Source organism: Ochotona princeps, chromosome 4, assembly GCF_030435755.1.
Source record: "Ochotona princeps isolate mOchPri1 chromosome 4, mOchPri1.hap1, whole genome shotgun sequence".
In the NCBI taxonomy this organism is placed as follows: Eukaryota; Metazoa; Chordata; class Mammalia; order Lagomorpha; family Ochotonidae; genus Ochotona; species Ochotona princeps.
The window spans coordinates 111,056,993-111,078,258 of NC_080835.1; the positions used below are offsets into that span (position 1 = coordinate 111,056,993).

Here is a 21,266-nt window from a genome sequence, read left to right on the forward strand (position 1 = left end):
TGTATATCTGCCTTTCCAATAAACAAATAAAATAAATTTCAAAAAAATAGGAAAGCCCCTTTCTTCACAGATGTCTGTAGTAAAGTTGGAAGTAAAGCTGAATTTATCAATCTAGATCACATTGACTATAAAATGTTTGTTTTATTTACTCATTTGTTCATGCCTGATTTCCTTTTGCTCATTCGTCCAGCTGTCCACTCCCCCAACACATATGAAGTACTCACCATTTCTAAATCCCTGGGTTTTAAATTGGATACTTGAGCCTGAGTAGAACACACTTTCTGCTCTTGGGCATCTCAGTAGCCGGTGGGTTGAGAGTACGGGGCAGGAAGTGCCTGATTTTCCCTAGGACAACCTCACAATGAAGGTAATGTTTGCTGCTCAGAAGAGACAGTGGAGGCGAGGGCAGGTAGATCAAGGCTTTCCATCAAGAGAAAAGTGCGCAAGAGGGCCTGGCATGGTAGCCTAGTGGCTAAATTCCTCTCCTTGCATGTCCTGGAATCCCATATGGGCTGCAGTTCATGTCTGAGTTGCTCTACTTCCGTTCCAGCTCCCTGCTTGTGGCCTAGGAAAGCTGTAGAGGATGGCCCAAAGCCTTGAGACCCTGCATCCGCAAGGGAGACCCAGAGGAGGCTGCTGGTTTAGGATCAGTTCAGATCCAGCCATTGCAGTCACATGGGAAGTGAGCCAGCAGATGGGCGATCTTTCTGTCTCTCCCTCTCTGTAAATCTGCCTTTCCAATAAAAATAAATATATCTTTAAAAATTTATTACGCAAGAGGGTTAGAATGTTGCAGTGTGTTTAGGGGACTCAGGTCCAGGATTGCTGGAGAGCAGAAATGCTTAGTGGAAAGGCTGAGACTGAAAGGCCAACAGGACCCATTTTGGCCTTTGAGGCTATGCTTTGATTTTATCTACTTGGCAGTCAGTCTCTCCAAGAGAATTGCTCAAGACAGGGTTGGCATGCTAATCTTACATCCTGTTTTTCAAAATCTGGTGGACCCTTCCCTGATCCCTGCTTTTGCAAGCCTGTACCTCCTCCTTCCCAGAGCTCCAGACACTCTAGGAAGTTTAGCCAGCTGTGGCCCCACCTTGACTGAGCCTTCCTTGTGTCTTTCCCAGATCCTCCAGTTGTGGTGCAAGTCCTTGGAGAATGCCGCATTCCACTGACAGTGCCTGTAGTTTTGAACTGATGTGGTTGAACCCCCCCTCCCCAGAGACTTGATGTTGTGATTAAAACTTCTTCCTTTCCAAATCATTTATTTTTAAAATATCAGTTTGATTCACTTCTTGAAGTTGGAGGAGACTAGGGTGTGACTCCTGGGTGAGGATGGAGCTTGGACAGGCTCAGCAATATTGATCACAATGGCTTTGCAAGGGCTGTGGCTAATTGACCACGGGGGTGGGGCCTGGGCCAAGTGGAACATTGGCTCTTCTATCTCTAGGCTCTTTGCAGAGGTTTGGAAAGAGGAAAACTAATCAGGAGACCTGCATGGGGAGAGAGGCGTGTTATTTAATTAGCTTTACAATGGGCTGACTTGAAGGCACGTGGTGGTTTTAATAGAGGGAGATAGATGTCCTTTTTTGCAGGGCTAATTGTTGGGAAAAAGCAGGGTCTTTGTTCAGGCCCAGCATGAGAGCTCTGATCTCTTGGAGCCTAGGGCTGCCCCTGCTTATAATTTTAGACAAAGCTATTCAAGGCTGCTCTGTAGAGAAAAGAAGAACAAGCAGAGTATTGTGTATGCAGGATCATGGCCCAAACCTCCCCAAAGTCACTGGGAATAAAAAAGAGAGCCAGAGGATGCAGCCATGTGCATTTTGGAGTCTTTCCCCATCGTTTGTTTGCTACGGTTGTTGAAAAGGGCAACGCTACACTTTCATCAACTAGAAGCTGAGCTGGGGTGACTTAACTAACCCTCCCCAAGAAAACCAATTAAGTCAGCTTTCCCAACAACACAGCCATCCTCTTGCCAAAACGGAGTCGGCCACTAACAAGGAGAGCATGTGTGTTCTGCGCTGCCGGCCTGGACGGCTAGATGCCAAGCTATGGTAGTGCCCGAATGCAAATCAAGTAGCTGTGGACCCTTAAATAACAACATCTGTGTGGCTAGAGGGCATTACTAAAAGCCTTGTTGGTTCTCCCTGGTGATCCAAGGTACAAAGTGAGACACCTTCACTCAGGATTCTTTTGAGCAATTGTCAGCACAGGTAGTCCCCCAGCACAAGGGTAAGATTTCTTCTGAATTCCAGATGGCACATCCGTGCCTGAAGAGAGTGCTGCCTGGATCTCAGGTTCTGGTAATGAAATGCAACTGGAGATGAGTAAGAAGTTCAACTGTATAGCATAAGTTCAACTATTAGAACGTGTTTGGCTGGCAGAAAGAGAGAGAGGACAAAAGCCAAGGAAATGTAAGATGAGAGATAACACACAGATGAATGTAACAGTATGCTGAGAAAAAAAAAAAGATGGACTTATTTGACAGGCAGAGTATAAGAGAGAGAGTGGGAGAGATAGGTACCAGAGGCATTCTCTGCTGGTTTCCCAGGCGCATGAACAGGGAACTCGATAGGAAGCATAGCAACTGGGACTTGAGGTAGCGCTCTGATACAGGATCCCGGGACTGCAAAACGTGGCCTTACTGTGTCACAGTAAGCAGTCCCAGTTAGTTCAGGATTTTAATGGCATACACCACAAAGGTACACCATGTCCTAATCTCTTAGGGACATCATCATCTACTACCATTGGCTTAACGCACACAGGAAGTTCATGCTCCCTAAATCAGAAGTCAACATTCTGATCTTTTTAAAATTAGTAATAGCTAGCTGAGAGATTGCATTCTGGGTCAGGCACAGGGTGTTCTATGTATTTCCACTCCTAACTGGGCCCTTTTATCACCTCCTTCTCTGGGCGGAGGAACTATGGCTTTCTGCGGCCAACAGACTGACAGCTGTGGGGGGCCAAACTCACACTTTTGTCTGTCGACTACGGAAGTCTGTGCTCCTGACTCTGCTGTTGCCTTTAGCTTTCCAGGTTATCTTAGAGTTCAAGTCTGTTCTACATGGTTGCCAAATCCTAGCCAGGTAGTTTCTGCTTAGTCAGACTCGGCCAGACTTGGGGAGCAGGGATAGTTCCTTGGACTTGCCTGCTCCCCTGCACCCCCTGTTCAGTTTGGCTCCATTAAGCCAATTCTTTCCACAGAAGAACGTGTTTGCACACTGTAGGTGGGAGTAGATGTGAACGCAGACCTTCGCTGGATCTGGAATGGCAGTTAGCGGCCACCTGGACTCCCTCAATGCTATGGAATTCCCTGGAAGAAGAAGCTGTAATCTTCCTTATTGTTTAAAGATTCCCAACACGATTTAACAATGTTGATTCCTGGAAAGGGCTGTCTCCTGGGAACCTGTCCCCTGAGAACCGGGCGCCGTCTGTTCTTCCGTCTCGCAGCCCACGCCAGCTCCCCACCCCGCTGTATCACCCCCTCCTCCGCTTAGTGGGTCCCTGGTGGTGCTCCCCACCCAAGGCCTTTTTGTCCTAAGTCTTTCAAGATGGTTTACCAGCCTGGGAAGAACACATGCTTCTGGCAGCCTGACAGAATCCATTTCCATGAAGGTCTACCTTCTACAGGATTTTCCACCTTCTTCCTTCTCTGGGTCACCTATTGTTACCCAGCATTCCAGTCTCCAAGGCTTGAGAGTGTTTCACAGGCCTGACTGGTGACGTGGCACCTTTTTGTGTATCATATCTGTCCCATTTGCCTCTCGCCTCTTCACAAACCCACAGGAAAAAAACTTTGTCCTATGTAGGAGCCAACCCCCATGGGCGTGACGTGAGCTCAGTTCATCCTACTTTGTGCGTCACTGCCAGGACTGTTCGGCTCAGTACAGCTCCAGCACCAGGCCAGTGTGCCTGCAGTGTGGAGCAAGTGCAGCTGGCTTTTTGCAAGTCCAAGAATACTTTCTCTGTCTTGGATCCTTACGCACAAGGAGTCTAATGGGAGCCCTAATCCCAGAGTTGACATCCCCCTTATTGAAGCTGTTTTCATCTGTCAGCATTATGTCAGTGGCATGTTTGGGGCTCGATAAAGTCTAAATATGAATGATGACATCAGACATAACAGATTTGCAAAAGTGGAGGGGATTTGTAACAGGCACTGGACTCTCCATCAAGTGTTTAACCCTTGAGGCGGATTCTTTCTCATAAACATGGAGAAGATTGAGTTCATTACTCGTGTCTTCCTGATCTTACTTATCATATACACAGCCGTTGTATATCTTCTCTTTATGGTAAGTGGTGAAATAAAAGATTCAGCTTGAAGTTCAAAGAATCCTTCAAACTGTTTCTGAGCCATTGCCGAGACCATGAACATCACACTCTTCAAATATTCAGTCTGACAAGAAAACAACTGGTTTGCTTTGTGGGGAGCCAAATGTTATTCTTCAGAACAACTCTGCATTATCTATACCCAGATGACAAAAATCAAAGGAATATTCTCCTCTAAGGCGAAGGAAGGAACAGAATAAAACTTTGGCAAGACATTTTTGGTTAGAAAAGAGTCATTACTTAGATCTTCAGTCTTCATCTTTGGGTAACACCGAGTTTTACTTTAGGCAAAACAAAACTGATACCTAAGTTTTAATTTCCTGTAAAGGGCCAGATTTGGGGACCCGCTCCATTGATAAAACAACAGCATTTATTGAGTTCCTATTGTCCAGAGCCACAGAGTACAGTCATCATTGAGCCTCGGTTTGGTCCCCTTTGGAGAGTAACAGCCAGGTGTGTAAGTTCCAGGACACACCAAGGGCATGGTCAGGCTGTGGGGAAGGGGTTAAAGTTTCTCCGAGGGAAATTTCATGTGGGAGAGAGGTGGAGAAGCACCTCCCATGTATGCAGAGCTTTTCAACGTTACCTTCCCCTGCGTTTTCTGTGACCTCTGTACCCTTCTCCCTTCGGTACATCCTGGATCCTTTGCAACTCCTCCAGAAGGAGGCCCTCCTGTTGATCTGGGGTTTGTTGGCCTTACGAAACAATTCATTTGGCTGTGTAGAGTTACATGATGCCATCCGTGAGCTTTACTTTCATCTTGGAATCTTAAGGATGTAAGTCCTAGAGGGATTTCAAAATCACAGTGTCCACGTCCTGAGCTCTACCCTGTGTCTAGCCGCATTCAAGTGTCCACCGTTCACGCAGGAGGGCTTTTGCTCCTCCTACTGCTGCCTGCCTCCTCTGCCGGACACCGGGGTCAGGAACAAGGTGGTGAATTTCTCTGCTCTAGTTCTGCTCCTTGATCTCTAGGCGTGGCAAATGGTAGCCCTCTGGGGCAACCGACTTGGTATTTCAAAATGAAAGTGGGTGGTAGCGAGGGGAAGGCTCCACAATGAAATGATCTTAATGTAAGATTCAAACCACAACTGCAGAGAGAACATCTGTTTTGAAGTTCTGGGTTGTCTTTGTAACTGAGAGAAAAGCAGCCTAAGATCAGAGGGAGGCCTTTGCTTTCCACGGGGATGAAACCACCTGCGCCTGAGGTGGGGGTGGCGGCGTGGGAATCCTCTCCCCCCGCAGCACACAGCCCCTGGCCAGGAGCCTGCTTCTCTAACTTTTGCCATGTTATTGAAGGACGTTGGGTCTCCTGCCATCTGCGCTAAGGCCACCCCCTCCCTCTACCTCCTGAAGAGGCCAATTTAGGACAACTTAAATAGAAATCCAAATTACACGATCCCCCAGAGGCTGCTGGGGTAGCCTGCATTCTGCATTATCCAGACCCAGAAGGGAGCAGCAATCCCTGGAAGCCTCTCGCTAGCGAGGTCGGTTTTCGGGAAGCCAAGTGACCCTGGGTGTGGAGGAAGCCAGCACTCAGTCTCTCTCTGTCTGAACTGAGTCTGATTTGCTGCAGAGGAATACGTGATGTCTACGCTGGTGGCTCGTAAAATGTCGCTTGGTCTGTGGATTAGGCCAATCCGTCCCACATTGTTGGGACTGCAGATGCAGTTGAATGGTTCCTAATTATAGTCTAAAGAAGCTTCAGACAGCAATAGAGCCAGCCCAGACCCTTCTCCTCACCGCCCATGCCAAGCTGTTTCCCACAAGGCGGGATAATGTGGTTACCCAGCAGGCTACTTGTCCAAAGACAACACATCCAGTGCAGACAATATTGTTGGATTTCTAGAAATCCAGTCTATCTCTCTGTTGCTAGCTACACTGGATCCCGCTTTAGGTCTCATGGCTGTCTGGTATGGGCATGTCTTTTTGCTGCCAGAACAGGTCCTGTAAGTTTCTTGCAGATGCTGTGGCAAGCTGTGCAATCGGGGCTGCTGGGTCTACTCCTGACACTGAGGTTGTGTGCTCCTAGGCCCTGAGCCTGTGCTCCTGCTCTGGGGAACAGGAGGCATGTGCATGGAGCTCTTGCATCAGCTCCCTTCGAGCTCCATCCTGTGATAATCCCAAGACCTACGGAAGTATTTGTCTGACGAAACACCTCAAGCATGATCTTTCAGCACTTGAACTTTAGCCTTTCTATGGACCCTTAAACCACCTAACAACAATGTAAGTTTTCCTTCTCCGGTTAGGTAGGGCTGGGATTTTTCACGTTCAGCTGCGAGTAGGGCAGGCTCCTATTCAAGAACTGACAAAGGGTCTTCCAAGGTGACAGTCCAGTTACACAGAGGATCCAATCTCTTCTGCCAAGCAATGGCCATAAATTTCAAACATATTCTACTTTACACTGAATCTCAGGAACAGGAATAAGGGATTAACAATCATCGAATAACCTTTTCTTATCTAGGCAATGTGCTTCAAGCTTTGTATGCATTATCTCATTTCATCCTCCAAATAGTCTTGAAAGGTACCTACTGTTCCTTTCCCCACTTCATGGACAGCGATCTGCAGGCAGCACCCGAATGGGAACCTGGGTTTTATTCCCGAGCCCACACTACTCTCATCTTTGTTTTACTTTCAAGAGCTTTCCCGGGCAAATAGGCCTCCATGCTCCCCTCTCCCTGCCCTGCCTCCCCTCCTTTCCCGCATAGCTGCAGCGCCTCTTATCGCTCATTGTTTATTGTACCTTCCAGACAATAGCTAATGAGCCTGTATGCCATGGTAGCCAGAGCCAGGGGTGATTTTGTTCCCTGAAACAGAGGGGGTTGTGACACACAAAGGTTAAGTGGCTTTGGTGAGGTCACCAAGCCAGCCTGCAGTGAGCAGCAGCACTTTCTGAGTCCCCACTGGGGGTTCCTGAACTCACCCTAAGGCCTTCTGGCATCCGAGTTTAATTAAGGGAGTTATTTTAATTTTCCTTCCTATCTCCGATTTTCCATTTTATTGCTGCTTGATAATGGTGGATATTGAAGCCCCGGGCATTTTTCTTCCCTGGTGTGCTTTTTAATGACTAAACTTATCACAGAGAAACCTCTTGGTCTGGAGTTAAGCTTCAGAAGCCTGTTTCTGTGTAGGACAAGGACTGTTGCCTTTCTCAGAGAACAAGCGACCACAAATGCAGCTCAGGCAGGTTGTTAATTTGAGGGCTCTTTTTTTTTTTTTTTTCAAATCTTACATTTATACCAGTAAATCAACATCTGTGAGTCATAAACTTGTTCTGGATCAGCCGTTAGTGGTCTGAATGTTTTTGTACCTACCTCCAATAAAGCACATTTTAGCTCAGAACTCAGAGATTCTTTGTTTTGTTGAAGTTCACAAATCACATTTTGGCATACTTCTGGAAAGGGAGGCTCTCCCTCCTATCATCGTTAGAAATTAGGGATAGTTTGCTATTTCCTTTCTATTGCAGCTGGGTGGAGTTGAGAGAGGAGTATAAATAAAAAGGAGTTTATGTTTTTCACAGACTCCGTGTATGTGAGGGAATGTCTGCACAAAGGTGACTGTTTTCTTGACCTTAGTAAGGCTTGGCTCCACTCTCCCGACCCCTAGATCCTGCATTGAGCCTTGTGGACTTGCTGTTCCGAATCTCAGGTGCTTTGCGTCGTAGCTCAATGTGACTATAGTCTAAGACATGTTTTAAGTTGCCATTCTGTTTTTTTCCTGATCTCGGGTGGGACAGATGGCTGCCTTAGAAGCAAAAGCAAGGAAGTTTTCTGTTTGGTTGACTTCTTTCCTCCGAGTGCCTTCAAAGCTGTCAGGTAGAGCCTTGAAATACCTTGGCCAAGGGGATGGCAGGCATAGCTGTCTTGTTCTGCTAACGGGGAACCTGAGACACACACATAAGCCTGAGTGGACACAGTGCTGGACAGAGAGGTTCTGCGGCACCCGGTGGCTGAACGGCAGACCTTCCTGCAGGGCGAGGGCCTCTTCACAAACCAGAGCATGCTAAGCACGAAGAATCGGCAGCTGAGCCCAGAGCTCACAATAGGCTGATGGCTCATCATTCAGCAACTTACCCAGCGTCTGTAATGTCTTGGCCACTGGGTTAGGCATGGCTTCTGTGGGTTATGACAAGCTACACACGTCATTTAAAGTTTAGAATATTTAGGAAAAAATTGACTTGTGCTCTAAAAGGATTGAGAATGTCATCTATCAAAATCAGTTAATCAGTCACAGGAATGATTGACTTACTGATGTGGCAAAGATGCAAGGATATGTTAACTTGACCTTGCTAGTCCTCCTCATCCTAAGCGAAGTTTGGTCCAGATCCAAGGCGAGATGTCTAACTTCTGATCACATAAATAGTCATAATTAGCATCATGTAGCTACAACTTTCCTGGAAGTCTTTTCCTGGCTGCCTGTCAAATCATCCCACGTAATGTAACCCTAAATGTTTTGAGGCTCCATGCTTTGGATCTAGGTTGGGGTGAGGGTGATTGACTAGTTTTATTGTCATGATTGAAGAAATGAATCCTCTCATCAGAAAGCGGGAAGCGTTTCCGGTTCTGTCATGGTGGGCTCTTTCCGCGCCGCTTCCCCGGGGTGGGTTCCAGGAGCCACGTTTAGGCTAGCTTGGGGCAGAGGGCTGAGACACAGACTCAGTAAGAGACAGTAAGGAAGCTGTGTTTGAAAACAGAGAAGGATGCACACGTGGATTAAAATGTACCAGCACTTTCTTAAAACAACAGCTCCAAAACTCAATTCCCTGAAGCAACCCACGGTTTGCTCAATGCTTCTACTGATGTGTTCACAGTGAGTAAGACAGGCCCCGTTCCAGATCCTTTGCTCTGCTGCTTGCTTGCATGTGTAAACCCACAATTCAGCCATCAGCTGTCTCCCGCAGTTTTTCCCAGGGGCAGAAGCGTCTGTTCTGGTCATCTGTGGGCCAGCGCTGTTTTCTCGTACCTTTCAGAAACACAGCTGGACTGCAACAGGCCGGCCTTTCAAAATCAAAATGATCACATGCAAATATTTTCTTTTGGGTGCTGAAGGAGGGTGGTAGTCTGGAGGTTGGACCGGGAGCCAGAGATTTGTTTTCTGGCCTTGGATCCTCCCCTGATGTGCTGTGGGAAATTTGCAAGGAGACAAAGCTAGCTTTGGAGTTAACAGGTGTGTGACAGTCCTTGAGGAGGAGGTAGAAGTTAATAGTTGCAACCAGGTGATGGGAGTTTCAACATAGTAGAAATTAGGAAATATATTAAAAATAGCTTTCTCTGAGGAAGGTTCAAGTCTAATCTTGGTGTTAATCAAAGATGGGTCTCGGAGCTAGGCATCTGGCATTGAAGTTCAGAAGCCGACATCCTGTATTGGCTGGAGGGCTTGACTTCAAGTCCCACCTCTGCTCGGGACCACAGCTCCCTTCTAGTACACACCCGGAGGGAGTCGGCAGGCTATGGCTGCAGTGGTTGGGTTCCTGCTACTGTTGTGGGAAACTGAGACTGAGTTCCTGGCTCCTGCTTTTGTCTTGGCCCAGCTCTGGATCCTGTGAACCTTTGGGGGAGTGACTCGGTACGTGGGATCTCTCTCATTTCTCTGCCTTTCAAATACATTAAAACACAAAACAAAAATAGATGGATCTGATGCCTGGCTTAGTTGAGCATTCTTTCACACATTCCCGGTGGACCTGTTAGCTGGGACAAGCCATCAGCATTTGTGACAACCAGTGCAGCAGTGGCAAATCATGACTTAACTCCAGTTCACTCGTGTGATCCGAAGGCGCTGCCAGGGCTATCCATGGTGCCCCCAACAACCCAAAACCAGACCCTGGGCGCCACTTCTTGTTGCTGGTGGTAGTGTGGCTGTCAGTTTTACTTAATGGGAGAGTGTCTGCTACAGAAGCGTGGAAGCTGTTGCTAACTGGAGGAACAGGGTAGGCAGAAAATATTAGCCTCTCTTTCTCTCAGCCACCCTGGGAGGCACGTTGGAAGTTCTGTAGGACACATCTCCCTCCCTTTTTCTAGACTGCCCTTTGGGGTCCGCATTTGGGGTCCGCTCCGGCTCTGCCCGGGATGAAGCGCTTCTGCCCCAAAGCGCGGCCCCTGTCACGTCTTCTTCCTCCGTCCCGAGGTTCCTTCAGAGCCCTGCGCCACTGGAGTCCGCTGGCCGTCGAGCCCTGGAGGGGGGCTGACTCACGAGTGTCCCGCGCCGGCCCGCACGCCTCCCACCCTGAGTGTCAGGCTTTGTGAATGAATGATGTACACGCACTTGGAAAACTATGCCGCGCCCGGGAGGCGGGCAGCAGCGGGTGACCAAGTCCTCAAGAATGCGTGGAGAATCAGGCGGCCTTTCCCGAGGCGGCCTGCGCGCCCAGCCCGCTCCCCCGCCCTGGGCGCGTCCCTCCCGGCCGGCCGTGGGCTCCGCGGGGCCCGGCTGCGCACCCCGCCGCCCGGCCCCGCGCCGCGCCTCGGCCGCCGCGCTCGGCCCGCCCTTCCTTTCGCTTTGGGCCGCGAACGCCCATTGGCCGCGGGCGCTCGGCCCGGCCCCCGGCCGCCCCCGCCCCGGCCGCGCCCGCCCCCTGCTCTCTCCCCTCCCTTCCTCCGGCGGGGCAGCGCCGGGCCGGGGCGAGCGGACCCAGCGGCCGAGACTCGGCGCGCCGGCGAGAAACGCCCTAAAGAGGAGGGGAGAGTGCGGCAGGGAGCCGAGGGACTGGCAGAGCGCGGCCGGGGGCCGGGAGCGAGCTGCAGCTGCGGCGGCGGGGAGCGGGCGAGGGCGCCGAGCGAGCGAGCGCTCACTTCTCCGCCAAGTGCCAACTTCGCCGCCGCGAGCGCCGGGTGCGCACCGTCCGGGCGCGGGGCACGGCTGCGGGAATCTGAGATTGTAGGCAGGAAAGGGCGAATTTCTCCTCCGCCCCTCTCCCCTGCGTCCTCTTACCCCCAGTTTTGTGCATCCCCATTTAAAAAAAAAAACGCAGTCACCGCAAACTTGCTCCAGTCCGGTCCGTCCCCTACAGCTGACACCATGAAGGCGGCCGTCGACCTCAAGCCGACTCTCACCATCATCAAGACGGAAAAAGTGGATTTGGAGCTTTTCCCCTCCCCGGGTGAGTGGCCACTGCCCGGGCTCTCTTTGCAACCCTCAGCCCGAGGCAAGAGGTTCCCTTCCCCAGGGCTGGACCCCATTCGCTGGTGCTTCCGGGGGCCACGCGTTTCTGCAGGCGCCTGGGATGCCGCTGGCAGCTGGAGGGGTAGTGACCAAGGAAGAGGAGAAGACTGTTGGTGGCCAGAGGTTTGGAGTTGTATTTATTTTCACAGCTGTGTTTTTGTGAATAGAGGGCAAACGCTTACAGATTTAACAGCGTCCCTGTTCTTGCTTTTTTTTTTTTTTTCAATTTCCCCCAAACAACCAGAACCCTCTCACACTGGCTGAGTTCCTTAAAGTTAAGGGAACGTCCAAGAAGAGGACACTGCCAGCATCCCCTAACCCTGTGTCCCATGAACTTGGAGCCCTGGTCAGAGATGTTGCCCCACTGATGGGGCTTCAAGCGTATTTTCGACTTGTGTTTCTCTCCCGGAGCTTGCCAGCCGCAGTCCCTTTGCTGTCTGGCCACTGCCTCCTGGCTTTAGGCAAGAGGATAGGAGAGAAAGCCAAGTACCCACTCTGGGACACATCTGCTCTTGTTTCTGCAGGTGACTGACTTTGCATCCTGTTTCTAGGATGCCATACATTTGTCTCCTGGTGCCTAAGAACCATCAGAAAAGCAAAGCATCTCAACACCAACATGTGACTATGGCCCATGGTGTTTTACAACCCTTCAGTTGGCAAGGAATTGAAGAAGAAAGGGATGGGAAAGAAATTTGATTTTTGGTGCTAAGCAGCTTAATGAAGTGCAGCCGGACAGCATTCTTGGACCAGATGCAGTTGTGGGGTGGGGGGAGAAGCATCCTTTTAGGATGGGAACCTACCAGCTCTCCTTGGCAGATGCATGCTTGTGGAGGTGAGGGGCGGCTAGAAGAAACCCAGCGGAGAAGGTGTTGCATTTTGGAAAAGAGCGTATTGCTCCTCTGATTACGGGTTAGGTGGGGGCTCCCTGTCTTTAACTCTTTTCTGTTTCTGCCATCCTTGGTTGCCTACTTTAACCCTTTTGTACATCTGCTTCAACTTTCAACTCAAGCCCAGCTCATGTTTTTGTCATTTGGGGGTCTTTCACAAATGTTAATACAGACAGGCGGGAGTCCTTGTGGGCCCTCACGTTCAACCTCAGGGCTGCCTAAGGAAGCTTGACTTTGTTTCCTCGTTACCAGGGAGCTGAGGGTGTGGCAGCAGCGATGCTGGGGTCCACCAGAGAGTCCGTAGCTATTTCAGAAATCATGTCCCTATAACCATTGGCTTCTGGGGTTCAGGGGAGCCCGAATAAGTTCAGGATGTCCCAAAGGATTCAAACCATATATAGAAGGCATGCATGGATTGCTTACTGCAGAGAGGCAAGCTCAGCCCATAGGTCCTTGCCTTGAGAATGGCTTGTTTATATGTGTTGTTATGTGTGTTTATGGGGAAGAGACAGGCTGGGTCATCTGGGAAATGTCATGTAGAAGCATCACTTCACAGACCTGCACGGATGCTTTCTGCCGGGAATGTGCAAAGAGCCCCTGGCAGCACAAGTCGTAGATCAGAGTAAACAGCTGGAGCCTTGTTTCTGGTCATTTAATATTGAAGATTGAACGTATTATGGTGCTGCAATTTCTGTTTACTGATGGAGCTCCTGGGCTGGTAACTTTCTGTAAAATGGGAGCAGTAAGGGTCCGTTCCAGTCAACCCCCTGCGCGATGGTTTTCTTTCTTAAAATACTCTTGTGAATCCCCTGAGTAGGTTTTGTAAGTCACCTGCAGTAAGTACAACAGAATCTGAAGTGGTGAGAGAAACTGACCGGTTTTCCACCACTCCTTGTAATGAAATGTGTTATTTAGGCACTCTGGGGGAAAATAAACTTGGAAATAACTACGGAATGTCATGACTAAGGTTTAGCTGTATGTTCAGGGAATTTATTTGCTTTAATGTTGGTGTGCCGGCCAAGACTCAGGTGGGATGTAAGAGACACAGAGAAGGTAAGTGGCATGTGTAAAAAACACCTAGAGAGCCAGTAACTGCACACGGTAAAACTAATCTCTTGCTAACCTCTGCTGTGTGTTCTGTTGAGTAATATTGCAAGTTGCTTTTGAAAAGCCAGGCAGAGAAACATCAACTAAGACCTCAAGCAACAGTGGCCAGGGCTGCGGGCTTTTGCTGCTGAGAGGACCAAGACACGGGCTCACTGGGAGTTTGTTTTGCCCATTAGACCATATAGCACATGTGTTTAAAGTTTAGCTTCTCACAGCGTGGCTTTGTATCCACAGCTGTGATTTAAATATTTGTCAGAACGATTTCTTGGGTGGGTGGGTTGCCTGGTTTCTTATGCATGGAGACAGCTAGTGTGGGGATTTTACCTGCTTCAATGATGAAAGCAGATTTTCCTCCAAGTCCCCACTCATGTTTGTGAGCATCAAGGAGGGTTAGTGGGGAGTTGGGATGTTCCAGTAGGAGTTGAAGAGCAGCACTATTTGCCTGCCTTGGTGTCTAAGATCTGACCCAAGTTCCTGTCTCTCCTTTTATTCTGTACTGAGACTTCAAAGGATTTAATGTTGTTAAGACCAAATTGACAAAAACTTTGATTGTACTGGGATCAGGTTTTCCTTGTGTGTGAAGTAAGCTGTGGTGGTTGAGTGGTAGCTTTTCGACCTTACATATCCTCAAGGCTGGTACTGCAACTAGCATGAACCCGAGCCTCCTAATTGACCCTCTCCTTTCCCTCGGTCTCATCTTCTTGGTTGGGGGGCATGTCTGATGTCCAGATGAAGTCTGGGGGGACTGGACTGGTTCATCAGAATGAGAGCAGTTGTGCCGTGAGGATTTCTGTGTCACGCACAGGAAGGCGTGTTTGGATTCAGTGTGCAGCGTTGACTCCTGCCTCCAGCTTTCTGCTCCTGCAGCTCCTGGGAGGCAGGAGTTGAGGGCTAAAGTAGTGGGGCTCCTGTCATTTCCAGGTAGACCTGGATTGAGTTCCTAATTCCCAGTCCTGGCCTGCTCCACTTCCAGCCACGGGCAGTTTTAGGGGTGAACCAACAAACAGAATCTCTCCCGAGTAAAAATGGGAATGACCCAGATTAAAAAAAACTAACTATAAAACCCTTTAACAACATCAACCTCTTGGCGGGTGGAGCTCCAGGGCTGTGCAGTCCTGTTCACTCTGGCTGTGCGCTGTGAGTGAAGAAGCCCTTGGTTCAGAGCGGGACTCGGGAGCCAGCCCATGTGGGAGTGAGTTGCACCTGAGCCACTTCGTAGCTGTGTGACTTGGGGCACACTGCTTTCTCTCTGTGTGCTCCGGCTCTTGCATCTGTAAAATGATTGCAGTAATTATTCCACTCCATAAAGTTGATAAGAGAATTAAATGTATGATTATGCACCAAATCATAAAACAGTTCCTGGCTTATAACACTCCGAGAGTTATTTCAGAAAGGTCAGAGAAAAACTGGAATTTAAAGAAAAGTTTCTTTTGATTAAAAAAAACCATTTGAAAGCCTAGGTATATATTGTCCAGGAGCTTTTTGAAGATGCTGTGTAGGTGTCAGTGTGAAGTTGTTTTTGCATCTCAATCAGCTTGCCTTCTAATTCAGATTTCCATGAACTTTTGGAAATCACCTCACAGATGTTGTTGAACTACAAAACTGGTCAACTAGAAGTGACTTTGCCAAGCCTAGAGCTTTCGGAGGCCTTGGACGTATTTGGTAGGGGGTCGGGGTAGCTGTGTTGTGCACCTCCTCTGATCCGTTGTTTGAAAAAGGAAAAGAGTAAACAGGACATTTTCACCTGTATAACTGGACTCATGCCGACGGGGCCACGTTCTGGCACACAGGTGACTTTCAAGAGTGCTGCAGGCCCCACGGGCACAGGGGCTGGCCAGAAGGCCATCGAGTCTAAGGGGAAGGGGACTGTTTGCCAGATGCATGGAAAAATAGAGTTTTTCAGTTGTGCAGGGTTGAGAAATGTATCATGTCCAGTTATTATAAAGTAGCTCACATTTTATTTATTTATTTGGTTGACAGAGCTTGCATTCCTGGCATTTTTGGTTGGTTTGTGTTGCTGGTGTGTGTGTGTGTGTGTGTGTGTGTGTGTGTGTGTCTGTGTGTTTTCTGTGTGATTTTTTTTCCCTGTCTTAAAGAGGCCAGACCACCCTGTAGGCACATCCTCCTCCCTCTAGGGGACAAGGCAGTGCATGGTCAGTCTCTGCAGAGCCTCGCTTGCTCTGTGCTGCTCAAGCTGAAAGCTGGTAAGTGCAGGTTGGGAGCTTGCAGCACCAAGAGTCTGTCTCTTTCTGGGGGCCTAGGGATGATTCTCTCAGACATTTCTCCAGTTTGCACAGCAGTGACCCATGGCCGTGGCACCTTCCAGAAGCTGCCATTAAAGGTTGAATCTGGCCAGTCGGTGGTTAGAGGGCTGCATGTATTGTGTGGATGCTTGAAACAACACCTTGAAGTTTCACATGAATTCTGGGTGGGTGTGGGGTGTTATTTTCTGCTTCTTCCCTGCCCCCACCCCAGGATAATGATAGGTAGAAAGGTGCATCCTTTGTCCAACCTCACATTTGGGAAACTTACCAAACTGTTAAGATGCTGCAAGCCTGTTGGACCTGACATCGACATACCTTGTTATTCTCAGAAACCCTGGAAGTCAAAAGACAGGTGTGATGGAAAGGCGGTGCTGGGGGGTGCTTCGAGGGTTTGGGAAGTGCAGGGGTCCCCCACCATCCCATTGCTACAACACCCTCCTGAGCCGAATTGCTCGCCTGTGATCACTGGGTGTCCAGGGTAACTTGCAGAAAGGGCTTGGCCTGTGGGCTGACTGTAGCCCTGGCTGTCCAGATGTGTTGCTTTAGGAAGGTGTTGAAAAGCCAGAGCACCACTTAGCTCACAAGGCTGAGAACCAGGGTTCTCGTGTTTCCAGTGCCTTCCAGATGTCCTTGGCTCTCTCACAGGTGGGAAGGTGTTCGTGCTCACCTCCAAGGTCAAACCTTCCCTCAGTCTCCAGATTCTGCCCTCTTGATCTCCCTTGTCCCTGACACAGCTCTGCACTGAGTCTCATGACCTGGATGGTGAGGAGCCTAGCCCAACAAAATGGTTATTTGAAGTTTGCATTTTCCTGCTTTCGGAGTGGCGAGGTTTCCCTTCTATGCAACACATACATCTGATTGCTTTTCCTCCCTATAGTGTAGTTGTGTCAAGTTCATGCCATGCATCCAGTCTTGCTATGCTGAGCTGTTATGGCTTAACAGAATAGTGTCGGGATTCTGTCTGCAGAAAGCCGCCTGCCCACAGCCCATACTGAGCGGGGCAAACTACTCTGCCTTTGTCACCTCAGGGTGGGGGATGCTATTGGCTTCACAGGGTCCTCACAGAGAGGCATGTGTCTAGGGCAGTGTGGTCTCCATATTATCGGGGGCACCTCCACCAAGCAGCAGCACAGGTTCGCTGCCTAGCAGGCGTCTCTGATAGGATTTGCCCTGGGTTGGTGGTGTGCTTCCTCCGCCCATGCGCACAGCTGTGAAGCCATCCTAACTCAGGATCAGGAATGTCACGGTTACTCCCAGATCTATTGTTTTCACATACCATGGGTCTGTAGCTATTCCTTGCTTTCCTTCGGTTGGACTGGCAATCCAGAGGATGTTGTAGTTGCCTCTCTGGGCTATGTGTACTTGGCTGCTCTCCCGAAGCCCTGTGCCAGCCTGTATTACCTTTTGCTTTCCTTGTAAAGCTTATCATCTCCATGCTGACAGAGAAGAACTTGGCCTGCTGTGTAGGTCGTGGTAGGTCTGACTTTGCTGGCAGGTGGCCATGCTTACAGATACACTGGAGATACTGCTGCTCGAGTCATAAATATTTATTGATTATTTGGCCATCTCGGTTGTATTTCCAAGGTACTTTCCCATTTCTGCTGTTTGGGTTGAGCCCGTCACTCTCCCCTTTAGGCTTTTGCTCACTTGCCCTCTTTCGGTGGCCTTTAATTCTGTCTCTGAGGGTTGTAAAATATTGACAGATAGCAGTTTTTAGAACGCAGGTGGCTGTTGGGTTTCACATCCCGATGGTGTATTGATAGTTATGATTTGCCATGCGAGCCGAGACACTTTTGAGGCAGTAAGGGGACACTGATAATAATCACTCCAGACTGACAACTGTAAGCGGAGACTCTTCCAGAAGATGACGGTCACATGACTTCCACACCAATAGTGCTCTGTAGAATAGCTCCTCTGCAGTGCTAATCTTAGAGTGCAGACCATGTGAAGGTCGCCTACAGGACCAAATGAAGAGTTTACAACAGTTCAAGTTCAATGTGGTTTCCCCAAGCATGAGTTATATTTTTAAATTTCTTTTTGACACATAATGTATTATTTCTCAGGGCCTGAGAAACGATTCAGACTCAACCTCAGACAAGTACACTTCAGTCATTTGAAACCTCTTGGTAGCTGTGAGAAGCTGTTCAGTTTTGCTTTGCACAGTTCTGTGGGGAGACTGTAAAGTTTCTCTTCTTAGTGTGTGTGTGTGTGTGTGTGTGTGAGAGAGAGAGAGAGAGAGAGAGGGAGAAAGAGAGAATCAATGCTTGAGTTGGAAATATCTTTATACAAGTGAAGACAATTAAATTTTTGGTTTTCTTTTAATGTTTATTCAAGATGAGCAGGTCTGCTATTCAGATAAAGAGGCAAGAAAGAATCTTTTGCCCTTTGCAAGTAGGTAAAGACAACAAAAGTAGAAACAAGCCCTAGCGTCCTCAGTAGGAGAGAGATGGACTGGTGAGCCCAGTTGCAACATCCTATTGTGCTAATAAAAGACGAGCAAAAGAAGAATGAGTACAGGAAGAGAGAAAGTACGAGAGAGCTAGGAAAGAACCAAAGGGTAATCATAAAAAATAGAAATTCAAGTATGTGAGAGATTTAGGCTTTAGGAAAAGTCCCCAACTGGACCCAGCTTTGCACTTGACTAGGAGTTCCGGACTTGGCAGCCTGGTGGATGTTCTTGGGTCTGTGTGGTTATTTCTGAATGCTTGAGCCTCTCATGGGCCGAGAGATTTGTGGGAAGCATCACACAGAGGACTCTCCTGAGCCCCAGGAACTACTGTGTTTGAATTTATGAAAATCCCCATGCACCAATGATGGGTTGTATTTTCTCTGCCTCTTGGACTCTCTTCCAGCAGTTTCAGGTGATGCTAGAGTCATGGGCAGCTTCGTGGAAAATGAGGGCATTTCAGAAGCCTGTGCAGGAGGTGTGTGGACAAAGAAAGGGTTATTTTGCATTTAGAGAGTAGTATGGAATACCTCACAAATGTGGGGTGATGGAAGGGATCACATAAGCATAATGCAGAATTCTTGGTTTGTAGGAAGAAAAGCAGGAAGGACATGTGCAGCTGGGACCTGGCTGAGGACATTGCAGCCTCAGAGTGAATTTTCCTTGGGGAAGCAGGCAAGTTTGCAAAGACAGAGTTGATGAACAGGCTCATGAGAGAGGACTTTTTTTTTTTTTTTAACTTAGTTCCTGTCCGATCATGCACTGTTAACTGTTAAAAACTCTATCATTTTATCAGAATAAATGCCAAACCTCGCAGAAAATGACAAAGGCTATCAGATGCTTATCTTCAAGTGCAATTGGAAAACAAAGGGTGTTGGTCCCATAAGGAGCACTCCTACACCTGGTAAGATTTTGGAGCTACTTTTTTTTTTTTTTTAAGAAATCTGATTTAGGTCTTTCAAAGAGTGAGGGAAAGGTCAAGAGATGTTGCACCTGCTGGTTTACTTTCCAAATGGCCACAGCCGGAGCCAGAAGTTCAGAACTCCATTTGGGTTTTCAGTGTGGGTGACATGGACTGAAGCACTAGGACCCTCTGTTGCTGCTTTCTAAGGTGTGTTAGCATGACAAGGGACCTGACACGGGGCAGCCAGAACTTCAACTGGTGCTTAAGAAGGGATGCCGGCCTTGCAGGTAGCTGCTGAATTGGCTGCACAGCCACACTCGCTGTTTTTGTCTTGGTTTTACATCTTTAGGAAATCCCACCATGTTCCTGGTCCTGCACCCATTCTTAATGATGTTTTAGGGCAACTATAGTTTTGCATTAGGATAATGTGTTGTTAAGGTTGATGCTTAAAATAAGAATGTGCCGTTCAGTCTTATTTAAAAATAAGTTTGTAGGCATTTCATGACAGGAAGAGTCCATGTGATTGGTTTTTGTGCTTATAGTACTATGCGGTTGTCCTTTTTAGTGTTCCTTGCTGGAAACGTAAGTTATCCCTACACATTAAGCACAGGTTGTTTCACATGATGGAGCTACTAATTGAGTGCACAGAATGTGCTAAAGGATGCTGAATGAAAAGGGAGACCTACTGCCCACAAGGGAGACTGTTGAATTCCTGCCTCCTGGCATTGGCCTCGCCCTGCTCTGGCTGTTGTGAGCATTTGGGGAGTCACCAGCAGATGGAAAATTTTTGTCTGCCTCTCTTGGGGGAGAAAATAATTGTAGGCTGCCAGTCAAGCAGTAGACAGTGTAAAGATGTTTTCATTAGAATCCCAGATTCTGTTCATCACAATTTAGTCATTGGGGAACCTGGAGTGCCTCTATGAACAGCGGCTTCTGGAGTGAGAAGTGTGAGGAATTGATACCAGACTTGCTCACCACTGGAGAAAGTGACTGTGTTAGGGATGTCACGGCTTCCCAATGGCATCCCAGCTTGCAGCAGCTTGCCTTTCCCATAAGCCTTTGCCCCAGTTTGCAGTAGGAGGCAGCTTTGGTGCAGAGTGTCATCTGGAGGAAGGAGCTGGAGGTTAGCTGCCCAGGAGGAGGAGGAGTGGCCTGCCCAGCTGCATGCCCAGGGCTGAGCCTGGGGGCTGAGTAATGAGCTGGTTCACACATGCTACCCCTTCTGGGTGCAATGCTCTGTTGAGCAATAGTCCCCTCCTGCATCAGGAATTCATGCTGCTCTTAGCCACCTCAGTGCCTCTTCCTGACAAACCCAGTGAGTCAAAGCCCTGCCTCCTGTTTGTGCAGAGGGAAGGGCCAGGGCCTGCTTGCTTGGGGCTGCCCATGAAATGGTGTTGGGGTAGCAGGCAGCTGACGCTTCTGTGGGCAGGCAAGATACCACCTGCTTGGGGTACCACCAGCCAGCCCGGAAGCTCTCTGTGTGCAGGGTGGGGTGAGCTCAGGCCGCTGTGCTTTTCAAAGGCAGCTGTGCTGTGCAGTTGATGAAACCTCATCTTGTTGATTTTTTTCCCTACATTTTGAGAAAGATCTGTACATCTGCCCTTCTCTTTCACAAGTTTGGCATGCCAGTTTTGGGGGCAAAACCAAAAACAACCTGCCCTTGGTGACAAGGTAACCTTTACCTACAGGTGCTTGTGTGGACACATCTCTGCTCAGCTTTAGGATTTTAGTTGTGTTTTGTTCATTTCTCCTAAATTAGGGTATGCTGACCTTGTGCCGAGAGCCCCATTGTATTATTGTCCTAATCCCTAATAGTGAGACATTATTCCCGCGAAGAAACTGAGAGGTTAAGCAGCTTGCCCAGGGCCTCAGAACTGAAGGATTCAGGTTCAAACACAGCTGAAGCTGGCTGTCCAGTTCTACACCTTCAGAACTGCAGAAATCTTTGGATGCTTCTTGACTTGTGGGCAGACAGTAAGAGCTATTTGTACATGTTGTTTAGTCACTTGTCTTAATATTTAACTATAATCAGGCAGCATTTTAGTGTTGGCCAGGCAACTTCACTGTGTTTGAACTCACAGTTTGGGAATTCTGTGAGTTACCAATATTCTGCAAATTAGGAATGCGAGCAGCAGGGATGCCAACTCAACTCTCTCCAGGTTACATGGCAGATAGGTGGATAG

At 48.6% G+C, this 21,266-nt stretch overlaps 1 protein-coding gene across 3 annotated transcripts in view; it reads left to right on the forward strand.

Annotated features, from left to right (window-relative positions):
* The window catches only part of ETS1 (ETS proto-oncogene 1, transcription factor), a 126,879-nt gene that overhangs the window by 52,950 nt on the left and 52,663 nt on the right, over positions 1 to 21,266 (forward strand). The window contains exon 1 of one of the 3 annotated variants that reach the window (XM_004593287.2): positions 11,265 to 11,413. The exons of 1 other annotated variant lie outside the window; for it this stretch is intronic. In XM_004593287.2, the coding sequence (XP_004593344.1) occupies positions 11,332 to 11,413 (82 nt within the window). In that variant the 5' untranslated portion in view covers positions 11,265 to 11,331. Of the gene's footprint in view, positions 1 to 11,264; positions 11,414 to 21,266 lie in introns of those variants that run through there. One more of the 3 variants, XM_036497213.2, reaches the window with a different exon arrangement.